At 40.8% G+C, this 27430-nt stretch overlaps 2 protein-coding genes across 3 annotated transcripts in view; both read right to left on the bottom strand.

The window, feature by feature from the left end:
• The window catches only part of CREM (cAMP responsive element modulator), a 514873-nt gene that overhangs the window by 420874 nt on the left and 66569 nt on the right, over positions 1-27430 (bottom strand). The gene's annotated exons all lie outside the window — the stretch shown is intronic.
• The window catches only part of LOC136406681 (interleukin-2 receptor subunit alpha-like), a 76192-nt gene that overhangs the window by 20218 nt on the left and 28544 nt on the right, over positions 1-27430 (bottom strand). For both annotated transcript variants that reach the window (XM_066386706.1, XM_066386707.1), the window contains exons 2-7: positions 9607-9798; positions 6463-6573; positions 4099-4314; positions 2483-2566; positions 2040-2111; positions 739-805 (exon numbers count right to left, since the gene is read on the bottom strand). In XM_066386706.1, the coding sequence (XP_066242803.1) occupies positions 739-805; positions 2040-2111; positions 2483-2566; positions 4099-4314; positions 6463-6573; positions 9607-9798 (742 nt within the window). The remainder of the gene's footprint in view (positions 1-738; positions 806-2039; positions 2112-2482; positions 2567-4098; positions 4315-6462; positions 6574-9606; positions 9799-27430) is intronic.

The following is a 27430-nucleotide window of genomic DNA, read 5'->3' as shown; positions in this document are numbered from 1 at the left end:
ACCCCATTAAAATTAATAAAATTTAAAAAAAAGAAAATGAATGAATTTTATCTCAATTGAAAAGAAAAAAGTATTGATGTCAGGGGCCCACCCCCAGAAATTCTGGTTGGGGCCCAAGCATTGGTATTTTAAAAAATATCTCCCAGTTGTCCAAATCTGCAGCCAGGATGAAGAATCCGAGTAAATGTAAATAAACTACACCTGGGTCGCATTGCTGGTCAAGGGGGCGCTGGTATGCATGCCTGCAGGTGGTGGGCTGGGAGGCAGGAGAGGAGGAGCTCAGGGTGGACCTGGTTGCCTTCTAGCCAGGTGACAGAGTGGAAAGGTCTTGGGCTCTTAATTCAGGTTGCAGTTTGGGCTCTGCTGTGCAATCTTGTTTGCAGTACCTAATCTGTAGATGTTACTTAATCTGGTTTGCCTATGATGTGGCTATGAGAAGGTTTCTGAGAAGACAGGTTGTGATAACGTTTATTAGACAAGCATCGAGCCTGGTTTACAGTAGACACTTAACAAATGTTAGTTTCCTTTGCTTTCCCAAGTCCCTGCAGCTTCAATTCTTGTGGATTGACTCTTTAGGAGTGCATACATTGGCCACTTTCCCCTCTACTGCTCCCCAAACTGCTGGTGGGTAGTAGGATGATGGGGTGGGCTGGGCACAAGGGTATCTCCGCTCTGGTGCTTCTCCTACTTTGGCTTCACCAATAGCTTGGGCCAGGGCTTCCTTAACACGGGACTCACCATCTCCACTGCCACGTGAGCACACTCAGAAGGAGGACACTGACGAGCAGGAGAATGCAGCCAGCCACTGTCAACAGAGAAGCAGTTCAGCAAAGGGACGCCCTGGGCGATGTCACAGAGCAGGCTGGGAAAATCGCCCCACGAGCAAGGATTTCCTGAAGAGGTGGGATCTGCAGTTTCTGATTCCCCTCCCAGAATGCAGCTGCCTCCCCCAACGGACTTCTCAGGGGGCTCAGGGACTGAGGCCAGGACTGGGTGGGGGGTGGGGGGGGATGGAGAAGGGCGTGGCGCCTTTCCTCAAAAGGCTTTCATTTGAGATCAGACTGACAGCCCCTCTCTTCAGAAAGGTTCTGAGGCCAGGCCTCAGTTAACGAGACCCTGAGGAAGGTCAGTGACAGGTAGAAGAAATATTGAAATATAAAGGTAAATGATAAACACTTTAGCATCTCTTGAGCGTCCATATTTCCCAAATAGTATTGGAGTGAGCCTCCTATCTGTGTATGCATGTATCTACCTGTCTACCTACCTGCCTATCTTAGATGTGCCTCAAAGCCTGTTTTTCTTCTCCCCCATCCCCTGGCTTTATTGAAAGACAATCAACACATACATTGTGTACGTTTAAGGTTGATTTGATCTGCTTACATATTGCCATATATTACCACCATAGCACTGTCTAACACTTCCATCACTTCACATAATTGCCATTTCTGTTTTGTTTTGAGACCATGTCGATGTAGTCTCTCCGCAACTTTGGAATACACAATACAGAGCTGGTAACTACACTCCCCACGCTGTACACTCCATCCCAGAGCTCCCCCTCTGACTGGAAGTTCGTGTCTCTGACCACCACCTTCCTATTTGCTCCAGCCCCTGGTACTCTGTTTCTATGAGCGTGTTTTTACTTTTATTTTTTCTTGCCTCCAAGAATGTTTTTCTTTTTCTCCTCCCAGGAAACAACTGTACTGTTAAAGGAATGTTTCTTCCTTTCCCTGGTTACATCCCCTCCCTCCTCCTTTGCCTCAGCCCTCACGCACAAGCACGAGGTCTTTGGTCATTTATGGTCCATTCGGGAGGAGCTGATTGGGGCTGGTTGTGATTCACTCACAACTTACTGTAACTGATTAGTGTGACACTGAATTATGTTAATTCTTAGATTAGTCTTTTACTCTTATAAACATATAGTGTAAATAAGGGGTCATTTTAAACGACTGACCAATCCACCCACTCACCTACCAAGCAATATGTCCCACAATCCCTGTCTGGTGTACATATTGTCAATAACAGAAGTGACTCCTACCCACCTGCTATCTGATACTCAATGGTGAATGTGAACATCTTCGTAGTTATAGTCACATCTGCATGGTTTTGAAAATCTGTCAAAAGAGAGAGGGAAGATGCTTTGTTTGCGCAATTATCAGATTGCACAGGCTGGAGAGTGTTAGGGCTTCTCCTTACACTAGAGACTGATGGAAAGGATATACAAGACGAGGGGACGCTATGCCAAGCATTTTGTTCTTGTCTCTAGAAACACCACCCTTAGTCTGGTTTCTCCTCTTTCTGCCATTTGCTTTCCAGCATTTGAGGATTGGGAGGTCAGATGTGGGATGCCTAATCGTCTCTAACACCACAGGGCAGCTCTGACCCATCTGCTGGAGGGGCTGCTCCATGCAAACTGTCTTCCCATTGTCCCATTATGATTTAATGGCGAAGATTTCATCTTCGTAGAAATAAACTCTAGCCATACCTGTAGTAGTACCTGTTGTTATTAAGGAACAGGAAGTTTCACTCCCCCAAGGAGCATCCGAGCTTGTTTGAGACTCTTCATCACCTGGAGGAGAGAGTAACTGATGCTCATGGAATTGAAGGTGAAGAGAGTGGGGTCTCACACCCAACCCGCCTGCCCTCCTTAGCTGACTGCAGACACACTAGCTAGGGTGTGGCTCCCAGTTCTGGGCATGTTATCTGTGGGTGGCATGTCACACGGCTCTACATCAGAGTCACAGGGATATGGGTAAGTGGCCCTGGAAGAGCTCAATGAAAAGTAAGTATAATTCTTTTTTTTTAAGTGAGAGGAAGGTGAACAGTGAGACAGACTCCTGCATGTGCCTCAACCAGGATCCATCTGAAGACCCCCCAATCTGGAACTGATGCTCGGACCAACCAAGCTATCCTCAGTGCCTGAGGCTGATGCTAGGACCAACTGAGCCACTGGCTGCAAGACAAAAAGAGGTAGAGAAGGGAGAGGGGAAGAGAAACAGATGGTAGCTTCTCATGCAAGCCCTGACCAGGAATCAAACCTGGGACATTCATATGCTGTCCTGACACTCTATCCACTGAACCAACCAGCCAGCACTGGGGATTCTAATTCTGATCATGGTTACTCCCCAGGCTTCTTACTCAGCCCTGGTTTCCATCTGTGGCTTGGAATGAAGTCATAATAATACTATCAAATACCATCAAATAACATATACCATCAAACTAAAGAAAGCAGAAGGGCATAAAATGCTAGCTTTTCTCTATGACAGGTTCCCTTTCCTCAGAGGTGTTACTCAGGACGCTGCCCCACCATGTCATCGTTTTACAAAGGAAACCAGGGACATGCCTTGGCCAGCAGTGTGGCTCACTGGAGACAGGGAAAGAAACACAGAATTCCCAAAGAATCCAAGAGAAAGACATGGGATATGAGAAAGGGTGGTGAGCAAAGGAACCCATTGTTAAATGTAAGTGACTTTTTATTTTAGAAATAGTAATATGATGCCAGACTGAAAATAGAAGAAAACCTCAACATAGGTGGGCTGTGTGTGCATCAATGAATGTGTGTGTGTGTGTGTGTGTGTGTGTGTGTGTGTGCTTGAGTAAGTCCCCTCCCTTCACATTTGCACTTTTATCAAAGCTCAGGTAGAAATTATATAAGGGGAAGTTTCATGCAAACAGTGTAGTACTTTATAAATAATGGATTTACATTATATATCAGTAAATTAGAAATTTGTGGGTGGCAGGCTGGACTTTCCCTTTTGAATGAGAGGAAGTATGGGTAGCTTAGAAGAAGAAGTGGAATTTCAGTGTCAGCGGGAAAGGGAAGAGCATCATGACCAGTGAATGATCTGGGGATTTTGGAACACTCAAAAGATCTTTTCTCCTCTTCTGTCTCCTGGTACTTATCCCCACTCAGGATACAGGGGACCATAAATGAGAGAGCTTAGAGTTTATCTAGCCTTTTTTCTAGAATGAGAGAAAACAGAGGCCCAAGGAGATTAAGTGCTTAGCTTGCCCAATGTTACATAGCTGGTAGGTAAGGAATTCCACCCAGGTTGGTCTGATGGAAAAGAAAGTAATGAACTCAAGAGGGTGCCACTGTACCTGGAAACTGGTGGTTACTACTTTCATTTGTGCACTTGAGCAGGGGCTTTGTCCACATCGTCTTCCCACACTTCATTTTGCAGATGCTCTCGGCAGGACCTCTCTGTAGGGCCCTGAATCCCGGGGCACACTCATAGTAAACTGTCTGCCCCACCACAAAATAATACTTTCTCTTTGAAGCCTCATGTTCCCATGGTGGAGGCTCCTTGCAATGACCTGGAATAAGAAAAGGAAATTCAAAGGCAACTTGGGAAAACAATGTGAGTAAATCCAAGTTTCCCCTTCCTAGAGACTGGACCTTTGTTCTTATATTTTTTGTTTGTTCATTCATTTTCTTTCATTTAACCAATATGTATTGAGAACGTCTATGTGTCAGGAACTTTGCTAAGGACTTTGTGGCAAGGCACAATGACATTCACTCCTGTAGGAGGGGTCATTCTTTGGGTAAGAAGGACATATGAAGGTAGAATGTGCTGAGTATTATAGTTAAGGAAAAGATGCTTGCTGTGGGAACACAGAGGAATGAGTAATTACTTCTGATGATAGTGAGGGTTTTGATAAGTGGACAGGAGTGGGAAGGGTGGTTTCAGCTGAGATAAGGGCAGGCTCAAGCCAATTTAGATCACTGAAAAGTGAAGATCACCTTGTATCTCCACTGCTTATTGGGAAGCTACATCCTTGGGTCACCTTGGGATCATGGCAGAAGGACTGGGGACAAAGCCAAAGCCATGAGAAGAGACAGCCTGAGAGAATCCCAGAGACTTGATCAACCCATGCCTGAAGCTTGCCCTCCATGAGCCCTGTCAAGGCCTCTGAATATTCCCCATACACAGTAACTTTCCACTCACCAACTAAAACCCAAACCTGGCTGACTTTTAACCCCAATGATCATTTCCTGCTCTGATATACATAATCTCAGGATTTCTCATATGGAAGCACAAGTACCCTGTATTCCCCAGATTGTGAAGCTACCCGTAGTCTCTGACCTTCCAGACCTTCCACATCCTGAGTACCCAATATAACCTCTACAAATACTCTATACAACCCTTCTGCCCTAGAGGGAAGCCTAGTGATTCAGTCCTGAGTGGTGTGCTCTATTGTAGCACCTTGCACATCATGACTGATTTTATTTTTCAGTCTCACAAAATGCCTTCTACAGCCAATGAAATCCATAACTGTTTGAAGCTATTTGAATTGGATTTGCTTCATTTAAATGAAAACATCCTAATTAAGACAATCTGTGAAGTATCCCTTAGCCAGAACCAGCTGTTTATCTCTTGAGTAAGGACAACAAACATTGACCTTTTGAGAAACTTTCAATAATTGTGGGAGAAGTAGAGAAAAACAAACAATTAAATGTGTTTTGAAATACCATTCCAGTACAAAGTTCCAGGATAAAAGAAGGAAAATATCACATCACAATAATTAGTCTTTTTTTTTAATAATTGAAGCTGCAAATAAATTCAAACCAGTTTAAAATAAGTAATCAGTAGAGAGATTCCCTAGTCTAATCCAAGAGACCCAAGGTTTTATTCCTAAATTATGTGCATTTAGCCAAGTCTTTTACCTTCTGAGTGTCTCATTTCTTTAGTAAATTGAAGTTATACTCCTGCTCCTTGATTCACTGGGTTGCAAGGTTCAAGTGAGGTTACATACAATATGATAGAGTTCTCGGTAAGGTTATAAAATCAACATGAAACCATAGGGTTTCATAAATTCAGCTGATCCCCCAAAAGCTCAAGTTTTCCTAATGGCTCTTTCCTCCTGATGTTATGACAACTTCAGTCAATATGATTCATTGCAGAAAGTTGTGGTAGCAACTGAGTAGTTATGGTGCTCACTCATCCACAGCCCAGTAGCTAGGATGTGTTTGTCTGTAGCTTCGAGACTCACCAGTGCGGCCCAGCATGTTCACAACCCCACAGTAGAAAACATGTTGAAGAAAATTGCTTTGTTGGCAGTTCATTATAGTCTACTTAGGGGAAAAGCAAAGTATATTTCCTTTAGAGCGGACTGTGGTCTACTCATGCTTGTATCTTCAGCTGGCAGTGCCTGGTACATTTAGTTCCAGCACATGCTTTTTGATTGAATTGAATTGGACTGAATTGAATTGAATTGAATTCAGCCAGCTTCCAAATCAGAAAGGAACCCAGAGCCCAAGTTAGTTTCTTTGAGAGTGAGTTGAAATCTGCACCAATAGCCTGCAAATGCTCTACAATAATTCTTGTTGACATGATATCCTTAGAGGAGAGGGCAGTGGGACAGACTTCCTTCCTTTGGGGAGCAAGCATGTCATATACCTGCAAGAACAGAGATGGCTCCTAGTACTCAGCCAGACAACAGTTGTTCCGATTCACCTCTTACCTAGAAGGTTAATTTGGTCTGTAGGCTGCATGTGGCTTGGCATTTCTGTGGTTTCCCTTTCCTTCTGTTCTTTAGGTTTAGGAGTCGCTTGTTTTTCAGTGTTCCTGGAGGCTAGAGAATATGGATGGAATGAAGCAGATAACTTCACAAATGCTTAAAATAGTAAACACTCTTCATGTATTCATTTACTAAGAGAGAGTATCTTTCTAGTGCTTGTGACCTGCCAGGAAATATCAGAGTGCTGGGGTTACAAAGATGAGCCGCACATAAACCATGCCCTTGGGGTGCTCTCTGTGGACCCTGCTCACATCAAGCCTGGGACAGCACTGACCTGTCAGTATTCATGAGTGTAATGACAATGGCCTTCAGCATGTTTCTGAAAGAACTAATAGATTTTCTGGTGGAATTTTTTGTGGATGTGGCTCTCCCCCAGAGAAACTCCATTCTGGCCACCATGCCTGCTAACATTGTGCATGGGCATGTGTGTGATGGCAGGAAGGAGTGATCTGACTCAGCAGCCCACTGACTCTTTTGTTCCCCTAAGCAATTTGTGTAAAAGGTAGAGAGATGCAACCTCTCCCTTTTTTTAAGTGAGAGGAGGAGAGACAGAGAGACAGACTCCTGCATGTACCCCAACTAGGATCCACCCAGCAACCCCTGTCTGGGGCCAATGCTGCAGTCAACTGAGCTATTTTTAGCACCTGAGGCTGATGCACTCCCACCAACCAAGCTATCCTCAGCCCCTGAGGCCTACACTCGAACCAATAGAGCCACTAGCTGTGGGTGGGGAAGAGGGAGTGAAGGGGGATGGTTGCTTCTCATGTGTGCCCTGACCAGGGATTAAACTTGGGATGTCCACATGCCAGGCCAATGCTCTATCCACTGAGCAAATGGCCAGGGCTGAGAAATGCAATCCTAAAGTAACAAAAAGAAAACCTCTCTACAACCCTTCTCTCTATTGTGAAGAGTTTGGCAAAGAAGTTGAGTCAGAGCACTAAAGTGAGGGGGGACTGGAATTCTAACTTAAGGTCAGAGAGAGGATTTTCCAGGAAAAAATAGTATGGGGTACTTCAACAGAGCAGCGGTCTCTAGGCTTTGCAGTGCATACATGGTTTGGGTGGGATAGAAGCCCCTGCAGCTCACCAAAACCATCTCCAAGACTCAGAAATAAAAAGATGTGAACCCACCACTATTCACCACATTCTAATATCACAGAGTAGATAAAAGACCTTGTTAGGGAGATTGGATTCATGATGGAACTTTCAGGATCAAAGAAGAAAGTTGAATGGCACAATCACGGTGTCAGATCAACTTTGGTTTAGAAAGAATCATGGGGGTCACTTTCTTCAGTTCCACCCCAGGGAGGTGATTGGCCTACAATACCTAGGCAAGCACCTCTGCCATCTCCTCTTGCCCTCCCTAGCAACCATGAGGTGGGCACTCTTAGTCCACCAATGATTCCAATCATGTCTGGCATTGGGGGTCATGAGCTCTTAAGCCATATTTTGAAATCCAGACATAAAGAAATTGTAAGCAAACAGTTTTCTATGCCTCTCTGCCTTCCTTGTGATGATTTGAGGCCTTACCCATGCACCAGTCTGACCTGCCTATGGGCTTGTTATTCTGACCCTGGCAAGGGGATCTGGGGTTTTGGGGGACCATTCCTCATGCTCTGGAATACCAGTTCTCGACACTGGGCTGAGGAAGACCCTGGTCTGACAATATATTTCTGCTTGATAATCTATTCCCCCTCCAAAGAAATCCCCAAAGGTCCCATGGTACCCAGAGTGAAAAATATCTGTAGTAGATAAGACTCTAGGATTCAGTAGCGTGAGCTTCTTCACCCTTGTCAGGAGAGGAAATGCCTCTCCCATTGCTCCCGTTTTGTACCTAGAGCTCTTACATTAGGGTTGCAGAGGTGGTCACTGAAAAGGAGAGGGGGCAAGAGGGTCCTGAGGTGCTCTTAGAAATTCACCCTGCTGTGTTTCTGGAGGTAGAGCTAGGATGAGAATATTTCACCAGTCAGCACATTGGTGGTATGAAATGTGAGCATTGGAGACCAGAACACAAATGAGTCGATTCAGCTTTACAGGTAGATATTGCCCACTGGGATTGTTTATTTATTATATTCTTTTTTTTTTTTTTTTTTTCTTAAGCTGGAAACAGGGAGAGACAGTCAGACAGACTCCCACATGCGCCCGACCGGGATCCACTCGGCACGCCCACCAGGGGGCGACGCTCTGCCCACCAGGGGGCGATGCTCTGCCCATCCTGGGCGTCGCCATATTGCGACCAGAGCCACTCTAGCACCTGGGGCAGAGGCCACAGAGCCATCCCCAGCGCCCGGGCCATCTTTGCTCCAATGGAGCCTCGGCTGCGGGAGGGGAAGAGAGAGACAGAGAGGAAAGTGCGGCGGAGGGGTGGAGAAGCAAATGGGCGCTTCTCCTGTGTGCCCTGGCCAGGAATCGAACCCAGGTCCTCCACACGCTAGGCCGACGCTCTACCGCTGAGCCAACCGGCCAGGGCCCTTTTTATATTCTTTATATAGGATCATTTGGACTATTCTTTTTTTATTTTTAAAAAATATGATAGAATAGACATAAGATAAAATTTACCCTATCAATCATTTTTAAGGGTACACTTCAGTGGCATTAAAAACACTCACATTGTTGTGAACTGGAATTATCTTTAATTGTTCAGTAGTTAGTGTAATGTCTGATCCCTCCCTGCCCCTGAAATACAAGTTTCTTGAGTGCTGGGTGTCCCATGTGCCTAGACCAGTCCTGGAAACTAGAAGACACTCCTTAAATATTTGTTTAGTGACTGGATATTCCAGGACCCACTAAAATTAGTACAGCAGTCAGGGGTCTCCAAACTTTTTACACAGAGGGCCAGTTCACTGTCCCTCAGACCATTGGAGGACCACCACATACAGTGCTCCTCTCACTGACCACCAATGAAAGAGGTGGCCCTTCCGGAAGTGCGGTGGGGGGCCGGATAAATGGCCTCAGGGGGCTGCATGCAGCCCGCGGGCCGTAGTTTGGGGACGCCTGTATGGGACTAAGTGAACAAAAGCAAAAGCTCTGTCTCATTCTTTGCACAGTTTTTCTCTTCCCCTTGGTGTTTAGGAAAGGAAACACTTACAAGTCCTTACGCACTGACATTGGTTTCTCCAGGAAGAGTGGCCAGAGTTTCCTGTACAATTCATAAAGAGTGACCCGCTGCTTATTCTGCGGAAGTGTTTCTTACAGTCACAGGTTAACAGGGTGCCCATTTTATACGTAAGAGCTTTGAATGTGGCATATTTAATATTTGGTGGGCCGGGATCACAAAAGTCTGTGAAGGAAAAGAAGCATGTTAGAAGTTCAGGAGGGGCCAAACACTCACTCATTTAACCATGTGGTGACTTAATCACACATTTCTTCATTTTATTTAAAGGATTTATACAGGATGGGCTAGTCAAACACTCATACATTTATTTAACCATGTGGTGACTTAATCACACATTTCTTTATTTTATTTAAAGGATTTATATATACCCCACTTTTTCCTAGAAAGAAACTAAGGCTGTTGCCATTGTTCTTTAGAAACCTTTGTATGAGAGACAGTTCAAAATTTAATTCCAACCAAATTCCACTTCAAACTACTCTGTATTTCAAAGTAAGTGAAGAGAAATAAATGAGGTTTTATTCTGAATATGTCTCATGTTGAACAAGTAGAGAAGGAAGACCAAGGAATATGAGGAAAAGAAGAAAGCCATGTAAATTGAATTAAAGGGCAAAACGTGTGTGCGAGAAATAAGAAATTTTAAGGATATAAGGATTTCTCAACTATCTATTTTTATTTTATTTATTTATTTTTTTAGAAATAAAAGAGAGAGGGAGAGAGAGACAGAGAGGAGAGAGAGACAGAGAGAGAGAAGGGGGAGGAGCTGGAAGCATCAACTCCCATATGTGCCTTGACCGGGCAAGCCCAGGGTCCTGAACTGGCGACCTCAGCATTTCCAGGTCAATGTTTTATCCACTGTGCCACCACAGGTCAGGCCTCGACTATCTATAATTAATGATTCGATGCCATTAAAAAAAAAAAAAAGAAATGTAAAGTGCTTCACTCAGTGTCTGGCTAATAGGCAGTGAGTGTTTCTTACCCACCCACCCATCTGTGAGTTTTCCAAATTTCTTTCCATGCTGCCAAGACCTGACCCTCTTTCAGCTTAAAAAATGGACACTGGTTTCCCACTAAAGACATTTGATGTAATGGCTAAATACCCCTCTATTAAGGGGGGAAAAGTGTTGGTCTAATCAGAAAGATCACTCCATTGCATATCTTGCAACAAGTTCTGCTTCAAGAAACTAGATTTTTTGCCTGACCGATGATGGTACAGTGGATAGAACGTCAACCTGTAGCACTGAGGTCCCTGGTTGGAAAACCGAGATCACTGGCTCATCTGCTTCAGCATGGGCTTGCCAGCTTCAGCACAGGGTCGTTGGCTTGAGCATGGAATCATTGACATGATCCAAAGGACTCTGGCTTGAGCCCAAGGTTGCTGGCTTGAGCAAAGGGTCACTGGATTGACTTGAGCCCCCCCCCCATCAAGGCACATATGAGAAGCAATCAATGAACAACTAAAGCAACTATGAGTTGATGCTTCTCATCTCTCCTGCCTCTCTCTCTCTCCCTTCTTCTTTCTCTCTCTAAAAATCAATTTTAAAAGAAGAATACTATAAAAGAAACAAGAAACTAGATTTTTAGGGAAAAGCTACACACTGGATAGAAGAAGCAGATAGGAAGGATCACAGGAAACAGGAAAGGGTAATAAAGCAGGGGCTTCTCCATCTACCAGAACAGGCACCAGATCTGGCTGGTGCTGCACTAGTTGCCGGTAGAGGACAGTCTGCCGATTGCTTGTTAATCACTCGGGTTGTCATGAAGCTTCTCTGTGCCCTTTCACTCTGCTCAGTATCTTGTCATCCCAGAGACTACTCCCATCCAAGACTAAAGACACTCCTTATTACCTCCAAAACAGAAGTGAGGAGAACGCGGACAGCTTGCTCCCCTCTAACCGAGAAGGGACTAAATGAAAGCAAGTTGAACAGCTCAGGCGCCAGGAATTGTAGAGGAATATGTACCAAAAGGACTGAATACATTCTGGTGATCATAATAATGACAATAGTAAGGCACAAAAGGCAGCATGGTGGAAAGCGGAGAAGGATGGTTTTCTAAATTCTAGCTCTAGTGGTTTACTAGCTATATAGCTTTATTATTTTTACTTACCTAAGATGTGGCTTCTTTCCTGTAAGTGGGTGTTATAATAATTCTTTTACTAATTAGTTTTAAAGATTACATGACATAAGACACTAAGGAAAGTTGCAGAGTACCTGGCATATAATAGGCATAGATAGATGCCATTTCGGTTTTTTTTTTTTTTCTTCTGTCCAGAAAAAGAGAATGGTAATTCATATAGAGACTGGGCTGAAGTTTATTTTATCCCTTATCTCTCTCTACAGCCCATATCATCAGTACCACTTACTGGCATTTATCAGACATCAATACCAATCAACTTTTGAAGTATCTGAAGGTACTGGTAAATCTGTTGCTAAAACAAGATATGCATAATAATCAGAAAAACCAATGAAGTAACATGGGAAGGATGTTCCTTTTAACCATCAGTTTTCAACATTGTACTAGGAGTCCCAGCTAATACAACAAAAAAGGGAATAAAAGGTCTATAGATTGAGAAGGAAGAAATAAAATTGTCTCTGTTTGCAGATGTTATGATTGACTAGTAAATCTAAAAGAAAAGACAAAAAAAACCCTCTTCACACTAATAAGTGATTATAGCAGGACACAAAGCAAATATACAAAATTCAATTGGTTGGCTATATAGCAGCAATGAACAAGTGAAAATTGAAATAAAAAATACGACAGCATTTACATTAGCGCCCAAAAAATAAAATATTTGGATATAAATCTAACAAAATATGCATGAGAGCTACAGTGTGTCCGTAAAGTCATGGTGCACTTTTGACTGGTCACAGGAAAGCAACAAAAGACGATAGAAATGTGAAATCTGCACCAAATAAAAGGAAAACTCTCCCAGTTTCATACCTATTCAGTGCAGTTTGATGTGGGCTTATGCACAGATTTTTTATGGCTCCTTAGGTAGCTATCCCGTATAGCCTCTACAGACTCATCACTGACTGATGGCCTACCAGAACGGGGTTTCCTTCAACTGCTTATCCCACCGAGTAATGTTATTCCTATGTGGTGGCTCTTCGTTATAAATATGCCGATATTCACGTTGCACTTTGGTCACAGATTCTAATTTAGCGAGCCACAGAACACACTGAACTTTCCTCTGTACTGTCCACATCTCGACTGGCATGGCCGTGGGCTGCTCTGCTATATACACAGTGTTACGTCATCATCTGCACATGCGCACATGCTGCCACATCATCCTACAAAACTGGGAGGGCTTTTCTTTTATTTGGTGCAGATTTCACATTTCTATCACCTTTTGTTGCTTTCCTGTGACCGGTCAAAAGTGCACCATGACTTTACGGACACACTGTATATAAGGAAAACTATATAAAAGTCTGATGAGAGAAATCAAAGAACTAAATAAATGTAGAGATATCCCATGTTCATAGATAGGAAGATTCATTATTGTCAATATGTCAATTTTTCCTAACTTGATCTATAGAATCAATACAGCCCCAATCAAAATCCCAGGTTATTTTGTGCATGTCAACAAACGAATTCCAAAGTTTATTTGGAGAAGCAAAAGGCCCAGAATAACCAACACAATATTGAAGAATAAAGTTGGAGGACTGACACTACCTAACTTCAAGACTTACTATAAAGTGACAGTAATCAAGACAGTGTGGTATTGGTGAAAGAGTAGATAACTAGATCAATGTAACAGAACACAGAGTCCATAGATAAACACATGTGAATATAGTCGACTGATCTTTGACAAAAGAACAAAGGCAATACAATGGGATAAAGATAGTCTTTTCAACAAATGGTGCTGGAGCAACTGGACATCCACATGCAAAAAAAAAAAAATTCACAAAAACTAACTCAGAATGGATCACAGACCTAAATGTAAAACACAAAACTATAAAACTCTTAGAAGATAATACAGGAGGAAGTCTAGATGACCTTGGGTTTCATAATGACTTTTTAGATGCAACACCAAGAACATGATTCATGAAGAATTGAGAAACTGGGCTTCATTAAAATAAAATATTTCTGCTCTCAAAGGAATGAAAAGACAAGCAACCGACTGGGAGAAAGTATTTGCAAAAGACATTTTATAAAAGACTAGTATCTAAAATATTCAAAGAATTCTTAAAACCAAACATAAAATTAACAACTTGATATTAAAAATAGGCCAAAGATGTTAACATTCACCTTACCTTTCACAGAAAATACACAGATGGTAAACAAACACATGAAAAGACGCTCCAAATTATATGTCGTCAGGGAAATGCTAAAACAACAATGAAATACCACTACACATGTTTAACATGGTCAAAATCCAAAATATCAAATGCTGATGAGGACGTGGAGCAACAGGAAGCCTCATTCACTGTTGGTGGGAATGCAAAATGGTGCAGACACTTTGGAAGACAGTTTGGCAGTTTCTTACAAAACTCAACATACTCTTACTGTACAATTGAAAATTGTGCTTCTTGGGATTTACCAAAGGAGCTGAAAACTTATATCTACACAAAAACTTGCAGATGTATGTTTATAGCAGTTTTACTAATAATTTCTAGAGCTTGGAAGCAACCCCTTAGTGTCCTTCAGTAGGTGAGTAGATAAGCTATGGTACATCAGAAAATAGAATATAATTCAGCACTAAAAAGAAATGAGCTATTAAGCCATAAAAAGGCTTGGAGGAAATTTAATTGCATATTACTAAACGAAAGAAGCCAATCTCAAAAGGCCTCATATTGCCTGACTTGTGGTGGAGCAGTGGATAAAGCATTGACCTGGAACCCTGAGGTTGCCGGTTTGAAACACTGGGCTTGCTCAGTCAAGGCACATATGGGAGTTGATGCTTCCTGCTCCTACCCTCTCCTCTCTTTCTCTCTCTCTCTCCTCTCTAAAATAAAGAAAGTCTTAAAAATATTTTTTTAAAGGCCTCATATTGTATAATTCAAACTAAATGATATTCTGGAAAAGGCAAAACTATGGAGACAGTACAAAGATCAGTTGTTGACATGCATTGGGGAGGCAGACAAGATGTATAGGCAGAGCACAGATAATTTTTAGAGCAGTGAAAAAAACAATGTATGATACTATATATAACGGTGAACACATATCATTATCCATATGTCTAAACCCATATGATCTATAACATGAAGAGTGAACCCTAATGTCAACTATGCACTCTGGGTGATAATGATGTGTCAATGTAGGTTTGTCAAAGTAACAAGTAGAAAACAGAGAGCAAGAAGGTCAAATTAAAGCTACCCATATCAGTATTTACATGAAACATACATTAAACATGTAACTTAAAAGATAGAAACTTTCAGACTGGATAAAACAGCAGAGCCCAACTATATGCTGTCTACAATAGAACACACTTTAATTATAAGGACAATAATATGTTAAAAGTAAAAGATAAAAAAAGATATATTATGCAAAGGTACACATAAAGCTGGTATGGCTGTATAAATATCAGAAAGTAGATCTTAAAATAAGAAACAGTCTTCACAGATGACTTGATTGTTTACATAAAATTAGTAAGAAATCTACAAAATAATTACTAGAATTTAGCAAATTTAGCAATCTCAATATACAAAAATCACTTGTGGTTAGTTTTAAGTACTAGAAAAAACCAATTATAAAATAAAAAATGTAAAAACAATTCAATTTACAATAGTATCAAAAGCATAAAATACTCGTGAATAAAGCTAGCAAAAACTTGCAAGACCTCTTTGTTATCTTTGAATATATGTATCCTGATTTATTGATGTCACCCCATTAAAAAAATAAAATTAAAAAAAAAAAAGAAAAAAAAAATTAAAAAAAAAAAACAACAAAAAAAACTTGCAAGACCTCTAAACTGAAAACTCTGAAATATTGCTAACATAAATTAAAGAACTATATAAATAGAGAAATGTACAATGTTTATGGGTTGGAAGATTCAATTTTTTAGTGTCAATTCACCTTAAAAGGATCAATAAATTCAATGTAATTACAATTTTAAAAATCCAGCACATTTTCAGGTAGAAATTTGCTAAGGTGATTCTAAAACTTCTTTGTAAACACAGAAAACCTAGAATTTCTGACAATCTTAAAAGGACAAACAAATTTGAAGGATTCACATAATCTGATGTCAAGACTTTCCATAAAGCTACAGTAACCAAGACAGTATATATTAGTAAAGGATAGACAGAGTAATGGACCAGAATAATAAATCCAGAAATAGACTCATATTGTACATGTAGATTCTGTTGATTGTTTTACAAACACATCATGGCAATTCAATGAAGGAAGGACAACCTTCTCAACAAATTCTTCTAGCCTGACCAGGCAGTGGCGCAGTGGATAGAACATCAGACTGGGATGTAGAGGACCCAGGTTGAAACTCTGAGGTTGCCAGCTTGAGTGCAGACTCACCAGCTTGAGCATGGGGTCGCTGGCTTGAGCATGGATCATAGACATGACCCCATGGTCGCTGGCTTGAGACTAAAGTTGCTGGCTTGAATCCCAAAGTTTCTGGCTTGAGCAAGGGGTCACTTGCTCTGCTGTAGCACCCCCCCCCCCCATCAAGGCACATATGAGAATGCAATCAATGAACAACTAAGGTGCCGTAACAAAGAGTTGATTCTTCTCATCTCTCTCCCTTCCTGTCTGTCTGTCCCTATCTATCCCTCTGACTCTCTGTCTCTGTCAAAAAAAAATCATTAAGAAGTATACTTAGCAACTCTTGTTATTATTAATTACTATAATATATCAAGGGTTGACCTCAGATGCATTTGGAATTGAACTCAACCAGAAAGCAAGAAAATTTGAAAGGGCAGACAAATGTCCTTAAAACTCTTTAATTACATAATAGCATGCATTTCTAAGTAAGGCCGTGGAAATTTCCAGCATCATTATAAATTAGTCTGAGTATCTGAGGAGGGCATGTAGAGACAGGGGGAAGTTCCAGAACTTCTTACTCACACAGATTTTTGTAAAAGTATTTAGAGGCCCTTGCTGGTTGGCTCAGCGGTAGAGCGTCGGCCTGGCGTGCGGGAGTCCCGGGTTCGATTCCCGGCCAGGGCACACAGGAGAAGCGCCCATCTGCTTCTCTACCTCTCCCCCTCTCCTTCCTCTCTGTCTCTCTCTTCCCCTCCCGCAGCCAAGGCTCCATTGGAGCAAAGATGGCCCGGGCGCTGGGGAACGCTCTGTGGCCTCTGCCTCAGGTGCTAGAATGGCTCTGGATGCAACAGAGTGATGCCCCAGAGGGGCAGAACATCGCCCCCTGGTGGGCATGCCAGGTGGATCCCGGTCGGGCGCATGCGGGAGTCTGTCTGACTGCCTCCCCGTTTCCAGCTTCGGAAAAATGAAAAAAAAAAAAAAAGTATTTAGAAACACTGAAACTTCCCTGGTCTGTAGCTAAGATTCAGTAATGAGCCTGGTTATAATCCTTTGAAATGCCTTGCAAGGGTGTTCCAAATACCATCTGAAGAAAATGGGAAGAGAATGCATGGGAAAGGAAGCCCTGGAGGTTTGTTTCTTTTTACTCTAATAGCAATAAATCTGGAATATTTTTTTACCATTCTTAGCACAGAGTCATAAAAGAAAGAGCAGTATAACATCTTTTAAAAAAAAAAAAAAGAATTGAAAGTACACTGTCTTTCCTGAAATCTTGCAGAGGAGTAACAAAGGAGAATTCCATTTACATGACTTTAAATCCTCTTTCCCTATGTTATTCCTTAAAACTTTCTTCCCACACAGCATGGCAGCTTCGCTTATTCTCTACTTTTCCTCATTAAAAATTCTGAAAATTTGTCCTCAAAACTCAGCTAAGAGGGACGGCTTCCTTTCACCATTACTCTTGTACCTATCCTTCCATTTCTACCAATGGCTCTGACTCCTTAGCAGAAATCAGTCTGTGCTTTCCACTCTATTTACTCAGCTCTACCCACTCCTGCTCACACCACACTAAGCCTAGAAGCTCAGAAAGCAAACAGAATTTTCTTTAGAAGGTGGGAAGCGACATATTTTTCTCTCTGTAATTTTTAAGTATTGGTACAATTATGAGTTATGATGTCATTTTCTCTTCTTAAAGTGTTTGCTGCCAGTGGCTGCCTTTGTGTTGGTCTGTGAAGAGTGCCAAGAAGATCTCCAGCCCCTAATTCGCCCCCCCCTCCAATTACCCATGAGATGCTACAATCACCATTTTTCATTTGTAAATGCTTTCTTTCCTTTACCATCCTCTTTATGATAACAGGAATTTTAGAAGATATTTATCATTTATTCTTCATTATGGGGTGAATCGTGCCCCCTAAATTCATATATTGAAGCTCTAATCCCCAGAACCTCAGAATGTGACTATTTTTTTAAGTGAGAAGAGGGGAGATAGTGAGACAGACCTTCTCACATATGCCCCAACCTGGGATACACCCAGCAACTTGCATGTGGAGCCTATGCTCAAATCAACCAAGCTATCTTCAGCACTAGGCTGACTCTTGAACCAATTGGGCCACTGACTGCAGGATGGGAAGAGAGAGAGAAGGGGGAGAGGGAGGTGAAAAGAAGCAGATGGTCACTTCTCCTCTGTGTCCTGATCAGGAATGAAACCTGGGATGTCCATATGCCAGGCCTATGCTCTATCCACTGAGTAAGCCCTACAGGACCAGAATGTGACTGTTGTAAGAGAACAGGCTTTTAAAGAGGTAATTAAAATTAAATCAGGTGACATGGGTGGACCCTAATCCATTCTGACTTGTGTCCTTACAAGAAGAGGAAATTTGAACATGCAGGAGATAGGTGCCAGTGATGCATGCAGAGAAAAACCCTGTGAAGAAGCAGTTAGAGGGTGGCCATCTGCAAACCAAGGAGAGAGATACCAGAGAAAACCAACCCTGCTAGCACCTTGATCCTGGACTTACAGCCTCCAGAGGTTTAAGAAAATAAATTTCCGTTGTTCAAACAGATAAGTCTATGGTATTTCATTATGGCAGCCTAAGTAGACTAATACCACTCCTTAACATAAATTAGTTTATATAATCCTCTGCTTTTTGCAAACTAGTCAAGGTTTGGAGTAGAAATGAAAAATAGGTTCTTCCCAGGACAGGAAAGATCTTGATTCTCAAAGAACTGTAAGGGTGCTAAGCACTTGAGAGAAGTGATGGATTAGAAGTAAGAAATAGCAAAAGAGGAGTAAGGTTGATATAACATTAATATGAGACATTTATATAGGATTATTTGGTTCCAAAGGACTTTCACATTAGTATTTTACCCTGACAACAATGCTGAGGGGAACACTGTCTCTGTTTCACAGATGAGGAACAAGAGTCTCACAGAAGGTATGTGGATTGCTCAAGGTAATCCTCAGAGCCTGATCACAGACTCACTACCATTGAGTCCCACAGATGACAAATATCTCTGGCTTCCCAGGTTTGCTGTGGCCGCCCTGTGCATCTCGTTAGTGCCTCCACACTGCAGCCTCCCCGCCCTGTGTGATCCTGACTTTTCCAGAAACAAAGGGCCAAACCACCAGTTAACCCAATGGTTTTATACTGCTACCTTCTACCACAATTGGGACTCCTCTCTGGGGCCCTAACTGTGTCCTAGTCCCCCAACAGCCCTTGTAACACCTGATGTAGAGCCTTACACAGATGAACAGAATATTTGCTGATTGAACCAATATGGCCCCATTTTATTTCTTGCAAAAGTGATGTCTATCTTAATCCAAATCCAGTCCCAAAATTTCAAACTAGCATTATGATACAATTTTATTTGTGTGGCAATGTGTTTAGAAAACTCAGAGTTTATTTTCCGATTAAATAAGTGATATAAATACATGCCAAAAGCTATGAACATGAAAAAAAAAAGACATGAGTGTGTTTATAATCATTGACCCCAGAATCTCACTACAAGAAGCATTCCCTAAGCAACCAATTCAACATGAAAGAGCACAAAGATGTTCAGTGATTGTTCTTGTTAAACTTGAAACCTAGATACTATAGAATTGTGCTATAAAGAAAAATGGTCAATGATAAGAAAACAAAAAGGCAATCAACCAAATGGGAGATAATATTCACAAACAACAGCTCTGACAAGAGGTTAATATTCAAAACATCTAAAGAACTCATACAACTCAACAGCAAACAATCCAATTAAAAAATGGGGAGAGGACAGACCTGAAGATGGCAGCAGAGTAGGCAGACGCACAGACTCCCAGCTCACACCACCAAACTGGATTAGAAACTAATTTATGAACAATCAGCATAAAAAAACAAATCTGGACTACAAGAACAGCTTTCAAAAATCAAGGAGCAAAGAAGAAGCCACAACAAACCTGGTAGGGAGCGCCTGAATCTCCCTTGCTTATAGGAACAGAGGGGGGGAGTGAGGCTGGGCTCTCACTCCAAGGAAAAGAGCAGTAAATACTGCTCATAGACACTTGCCTGGTGACCAGGGAACGAGGTGTGTTGAAAGGGCCTGCTTGTCTTCCATAAAGAAAGGAGAGAGAGAGAGATGGATGGTGAGGGGGAGAGGAATATAGGTAATGACATAAAAAGCTGACTCATTCAGTGCTGGAGGCGGCCATAACTGGGGGAGGGGCTGATCCTTCCACAAAGCAAAATACAAAAGTACTTCCAGGTCACAGAGATACAGACATCTCTCCAGCTCCAATCAGCGCAACAAGACACAGCTGAAAACAAGAAGTGGGGGGAGGGGCAGTAACTCAGGTCTCCATGGAGATCTGAGATACACCTCCCCCTACTGAAGCTGAGAAAGCAACCCGCCCCCAGAGAGATTAACTGGCAGAAGAGGACTTCAGAGCCTCAGGTCACACCCATGGCATTCCTGCATGCAGTTTCAAATAAGCCCCCTGCTGACATCAGCAAACAAGACAATCAGCTGTTAAGAAAACAAACAAATCAAGACTTCAAAGCGGCCCAAATCCTAAAGTGGATTACAAATAATAGCTGATGCCAACCCAAGAAGACCTGGAAACAACACAAGTAAAAACTGGAGGCAGACAACACCAAGCCTAGACTCAACCAGCTCTACAAAGAAAACACCTAGACACCCAGACACAATGAGAAGACAAAGAAGTGCAATCCAAATGAAACCACAAGAGACACATTCAGGAGATGAACTGAGTGATATGGAAATAATCAAACATCCGGATGCGGAGTTTAAAATAATGACTGTAAGGATGCTTAGGGATCTTAGAACAACAATGGATGGTCATCACAAACACCTAAATAAAAAAATAGCAAGTATAAAAAAGGATATTGAAATATTAAAAAAGAATCAGTCAGAGATGACAAATACAATATCAGAAATGAAGACCACAATGGGAGTTATTAAAAACAGGATGGATAGAGCTGAGGATCGAATCAGCAAGTTGGAGGACAACTGGAATGAAGTCATGAAAGCAGAGAAGAAAAAAGAAAAGAGACTTAAAAAGTCTGAGGAAACTCTCAGAGAGTTCTGTGATAACATAAAGAGAAATAACATCCGCATCATAGGGGTTCCTGAAGAAGAAGAGAAAGAACAAGGGATAGAGGCTTTATTCAATCATATCATAGCTGAAAACTTCTCTAAATTAATGCAGGAGAAACTCTCACAAATTCAAGAAGCACAGAGAACTCCACTAAAAAGAAACCCAAAGAAACCTACACCAAGACACATCATAATTAAAATACCAAAGCTAAGTGATAAAGAGAAAATATTAAAAGCTGTGAGAGAAACAAAGGCTATCACCTACAAAGGTGCCCCCATAAGGATGACATCCGACTTCTCAACAGAAACACTTGAAGCCAGAAGGGAATGTCAAGAAATATTCAAAGTAATGCAGAACAAGAACCTACAACCAAGACTACTTTATCCAGAAAGGCTATCATTTAAAATTGAAGGAGAAATAAAACGTTTCCCAGACAAAAAAGAAACTCAAGGAATTCATTACAACCAAACCAATGCTGCAGGAAATGTTAAGGGGCATGGGGTAAACAAATCAAAGTGGGAAAAGAATATAGCAAAAGAGGAATACAGCTTTAAAGAATAAAATGGCAATAAACAACTACATATCAATAATAAACTTAAATGTAAATGGATTAAATGATCCAATCAAAAGACATAGGGTAGCTGCATGGATAAGAAAACAGGACCCGTACATATGCTGTCTACAAGAGACACACCTTAAAACAAAAGGTGCACATAGGTTGAAGGTAAAAGGATGGAAAAACACATTTCATGCAAATGGAAATGAAAAAAAAGCTGGGGTAACAATACTTATATCAGACAAAATGGACTTTAAAACAAAGAATATAGTAAGAGATAAAGAAGGCCACTACATAATGATAAAGGGGGCAATCCAACAGGAAGATATAACTATTATAAATATCTACGCACCTAATATAGGAGCACCTAAATATATAAAGCAGACTTTGATTGATATAAAGAGCGAGATCAACAGCAACACTATAATAGTAGGGGATTTTAATACCCCACTAACATCACTAGATAGATCCTCAAGAAAGAAAATTAACAAAGAAACAGCAGATTTAAAGGACACACAAGATCAACTCGATTTAATAGATATCTTTAGAACCTTTCACCCTAAAGCAGCAGAATATACATTCTTTTCAAGTGCTCATGGTACATTCTCTAGGATAGACCACATGTTAGGGCACAAAAGTGGTCTCAAAAAATTTAAGAAGATTGAAATCATATCAAGCACTTTCTCTGATCACAATGACATGAAACTAGTAATCAACCACAACAGAAAAGCTCAAAAATTCTCAAACACATGGAAACTAAATAGCAGGTTGTTAAATAACGAATGGATTAAGAATGAGATCAAAGAAGAAATAAAAAAATTTCTAGAAATGAATTATAATGAGCATACAACAACTCAAAATTTATGGGACACAGCGAAAGCAGTACTGAGAGGGAAGCTCATAGCACTACAGGCACACTTTAAGAAGCTAGAAAAAGCTCAAATAAACAACTTAACCCTGCATCAAAAAAACTAGAAAAAGAACGGCAAGTAAAGCCTAATGTAGTAGAAGGAAGGAAATAATAAAGATCAGAGCAGAAATAAATGACATAGAGACTAAAGAAACAATACAGAGGATCAATGAAACTAGGAGCTGGTTTTTTGAAAAGGTAAACAAGATTGATGAACTTTTAACTAGATTCACCAAGAAAAAGAGAGAGAGGACTCAAATAAATAAAATTAGAAATGAGAGTGGAGAAATAACAACTGACACAACAGAAATACAAAGGATTGTAAGAAAATACTATGAAGAACTGTATGCCAAAAAACTAGACAACCTAGATGAAATGGACAAATTCCTTGAAACATACAATCTTCCAAAAATCAATCTGGAAGAATCAGAAAACCTAAACAGACCGATTACACCAAATGAGATTACATCAAAACAGTTATCAAAAAACTTCCAACAGGCCCTGGCCGGTTGGCTCAGCGGTAGAGCGTCGGCCTGGTGTGCGGGGGACCCGGGTTCAATTCCCGGCCAGGGCACATAGGAGAAGCACCCATTTGCTTCTCCACCCCCCCTCCTTCCTCTCTGTCTCTCTCTTCCCCTCCCGCAGCCAAGGCTCCATTGGAGCAAAGATGGCCCGGGCGCTGGGGATGGCTCCTTGGCCTCTGCCCCAGGTGCTAGAGTGGCTCTGATCACGGCAGAGCGACGCTCCAGAGGGGCAGAGCATCGCCAACTGGTGGGCAGAGCGTCGCCCCTGGTGGGCGTGCCAGGTGGATCCCGGTCGGGCGCATGCGGGAGTCTCTCTGACTGTCTCTCCCCGTTTCCAGCTTCAGAAAAATACAAAAAAACAAAAACAAACAAAAAAAAACCTCCCAACAAAGAAGAGTCCTGGGCCAGATGGCTTCACAAGTGAATTCTACCAAATTTTCAAAGAAGAACTAACTCCTATCCTTCTCAAGTTATTTCAAAAAATTCAAGAGGAAGGAAGACTTCCAAGCTCCTTTTATGAGGCGAGCATAATTCTGATTCCAAAACCAGGCAAAGACAATACAAAGAAAGAAAATTATAGGCCAATATCCCTGATGAATATAGATGCTAAAATCCTCAACAAAATATTAGCAAACTGGATCCAACAATATATGGAAAAAATTATACACCATGATCAAGTGGGATTTATCCTGGGGAGGCAAGGCTGGTACAATATTCTTAAATCTATCAATGTTATTCATCACATAAACGAAAGGAAGGAGAAAAACCACATGATAATTTTTAATAGATGCAGAAAAAGCATTTGATAAAATCCAGCACCCATTCATGATCAAAACTCTCAGCAAAGTGGGAATACAGGGAACATACCTCAACATGATAAAAGCCATCTATGACAAACCCAGAGCCAACATCATACTCAATGGGCAAAAATTAAAAGCGAACCCCTTAAGATCAGGAACAAGGCAGGGGTGCCCCCTTTCACCACTCTTATTTAACATAGTCCTGGAAGAAGAAATAAAAGGCAATCAAGTTGGAAAAGAAGTAAAGCTACCATTATTTGCAGATGATATGATATTGTATATAGAAAATCCTAAAGTCTCACTCAAAAAACTACTGGACCTGATAAATGAATTTAGCAAGGTGGCAGGATATAAAATTAATACTCAGAAATCAGAGGCATTTTTATACACCAACAGTGAACAGTCAGAAAGAGAAATTAAGGAAACAATCCCCTTCACTATTACAACCAAAAAAATAAAGTACCTAGGAGTACATTTAACCAAGGAGACTAAAGACTTGTACTCGGAAAATTATAAAACATTGATAAAAGAAATCAAAGAAGATACAAACAAGTGGAAGCATATACCATGCTCATGGTTAGGAAGAATAAACATCATTAAAATGTCTATATTACCCAAAGTAATTTATAAATTCAATGCAATACCAATTAAAACACCAATGACATACCTTAAATATATAGATCACATATTCCAAAAATTTATATGGAACCAAAAGAGAACACGAATAGCCTCAGCAATCTTAAAAAAGAAGAATAAAGCGGAGATATTACACTTCCTGATATCAAGTTATACTACAAGGCCATTGTACTCAAAACAGCCTGGTATTGGCATAAGAACAGGCACATAGATCAATGGAACAGAACCGAGAACCCAGAAATAAACCCACAGCTCTATGGACAACTGATATTTGACAAAGGAGGTAAGGGCATACAATGGAGTAAAGACAGCCTCTTCAACAAATGGTGTTGGGAAAATTGGACAGCAACCTGCAAAAAAAATGAAACTAGACCACCAACTTACACCATTCACAAAAATAAACTCAAAATGGATAAAAGACTTAAATGTAAGCCGTGAAACCATAAGCATCTTAGAAGAAAACATAGGCAGTAAGCTCTCCAACATCTCTTGCAGAGATATATTTGCTGATTTATCTCCATGGGCAACTGAAACAAATGGGACTATATCAAACTAAAAAGCTTTTGCACAGCCAAAGACAATAAGAATAGAATAAAAAGACAAACTACACAATGGGAAAACATATTTGACAGTACGTCTGATAAGGGGTTAATAACCAAAAATTTATAAAGAACTTGTAAATCTCAACACAGAAAGACAAACAATCCAATCAAAAAATGGGCAAAAGAAATGAATAGACACTTCTCCAAAGAGGATATACAGATGGCCAATAGGCATGTAAAAAAATGCTCAACATCATTAATCATTAGAGAAATGCAAATTAAAACTACAATGAGATATCACCTCACACCTGTTAGAATGGCGCTCATCAACAAAACAACACAGAATAAGTGCTGGCGAGGATGTGGAGAAAAGGGAACCCTCCTGCATTGCTGGTGGGAATGCAGACTGGTGCAGCCTCTGTGGAAAACAGTATGGAGATTCCTCAAATAATTGAAAATTGAACTGCCTTTTGACCCAGCCATCCCACTTTTAGGAATATACCCCAAGGACACCATAGAACGGTTCCAGAAGGAGAAATGCACCCCCATGTTTATAGCAGCATTGTTCACAATAGCAAAGATATGGAAACAGTCCAAGTGTCCGTCAGAGGATGAGTGGATTAAAAAGCTTTGGTACATATATACTATGGAATACTACCCAGCCATAAGAAATGATGACATTGGATCATTTACAATAACATGGATGGACCTTGATAACATTATACGGAGTGAAATAAGTAAATCAGAAAAAAACTAAGAACTATATGAACCCATGCATAGATGGAACATAAAAATGAGAATCAGAGACATGGACAAGAATGTGATGGTAACAGGTAGTGGGGTGGAGGGGTGGGGAGGGGGCGAAGAAGGAGAGGGAGGGAATGGGGGGAGGGTAGGGGCACAAAGAAAACCAGATAGAAGGTGACGGAGGACGATTTGACTTTGAGTGAGGGGTATGCAGCATAATCAAAGGTCAAAATAATCTGGAGATGTTTTCTCAGAACATATGTACCCTGATTTATCAATGTCACTGCATTAAAATTAATAAAAATAAGATTTAAAAAATGGGGAGAGAACCTGAACAGACAACTCTCTCATGAAGACATACAAACAGCAAACAGATTTATGAAAAGTTGTTCATCTTCACTAGCTATTAGAAAAATGCAAATTAAAACTACAATGAGATACCATTCCACACTTGTTAGATTGACTTATTGAAAAGACAGGTAATAAATGTTGGAGAGGGTTTTGAGAAAAAAGAACCCTCACTCACTGCTGGTGGGAATGTAAACTGGTATAGCCACTATGGGAAACAGTATGAAGTTTCCTCAGAAAATTAAGAATAGAGTTACCATATGATCCAGCAATCCCTCTACTGGGTATCTACCCAAAAAACTCAAAGCACTTGTTCACAAAGACATATGCATCCCTATGTTCATTGCAGCATTATTCATAGTGGCCAAATCATAGAAGCAACCAAAGTGTCCCTTGATAGAGAATTGGATAAAAAAGGTGTGGTACATATATACAATGATGTACTGCTCAGCCATTAGAAATGATGACATAGTGCCATTTGCTACAATATGGATGGACCTTGAGAATATTATGCTAAGTGAAATAAGTTAGAAAAATCTAAGAACGATATGATTTCACTCATACGTGGGCTATAAAACTGAGATTCATAGACATAGACAAAAGTGAGATGGTTACCAGAGGGAGGGGCTAAGGGGTAAGGGGGTAGAGAGGAGCAAATATCTGATTGGAGAGTGGTTTGACTTTGACATCGGGTGATGGGCACACAACGCAAATAATAGATCACGTGCCATGGAGATGTACACCCAAAACTTATGTGTTCCTGTGGACTAATGTCACCCCGTTGAGTCTAATTTTTAAATAAAAAATAATATATTTATGTTCATTACAAAAGAAAAATGGATAAATAAGAGAAATTGGGGTTTTGTAAAATTATGCAAATATTAAAAATGACTATGATGTTTCCTGGGAAATATTTGTAACATAAGGTTAGGCAGAGTCAGAAGATGTATCTGCTATATGGACCAAGATGCTGCTATATTATTTTTAAAGTAAAAATGAAAACAAAAGTGATGCTAATTTTAGTTAGTTCTTTGCATCAGTGCAAAGAAGCCCTTTAAGTCATATGCAGTTAATCTAATCATTACATCCTCAGTGCTAGGGCCTGAAGACAGATTATGCAGAACACCAGATCCTCTCTTCAGTTAACATTATTGTAAACCAAGATCTATGGGTGTCGATAAATACTTAAATTTTTTTTAAAAAAATACTGCCCGTG

Source organism: Saccopteryx leptura, chromosome 5 (genome assembly GCF_036850995.1).
Source record: "Saccopteryx leptura isolate mSacLep1 chromosome 5, mSacLep1_pri_phased_curated, whole genome shotgun sequence".
Taxonomy (NCBI): domain Eukaryota; kingdom Metazoa; phylum Chordata; class Mammalia; order Chiroptera; family Emballonuridae; genus Saccopteryx; species Saccopteryx leptura.
The sequence above is the reverse complement of the archived record's forward strand: the minus strand, read 5'-3'. Positions and strand labels throughout refer to the sequence as shown.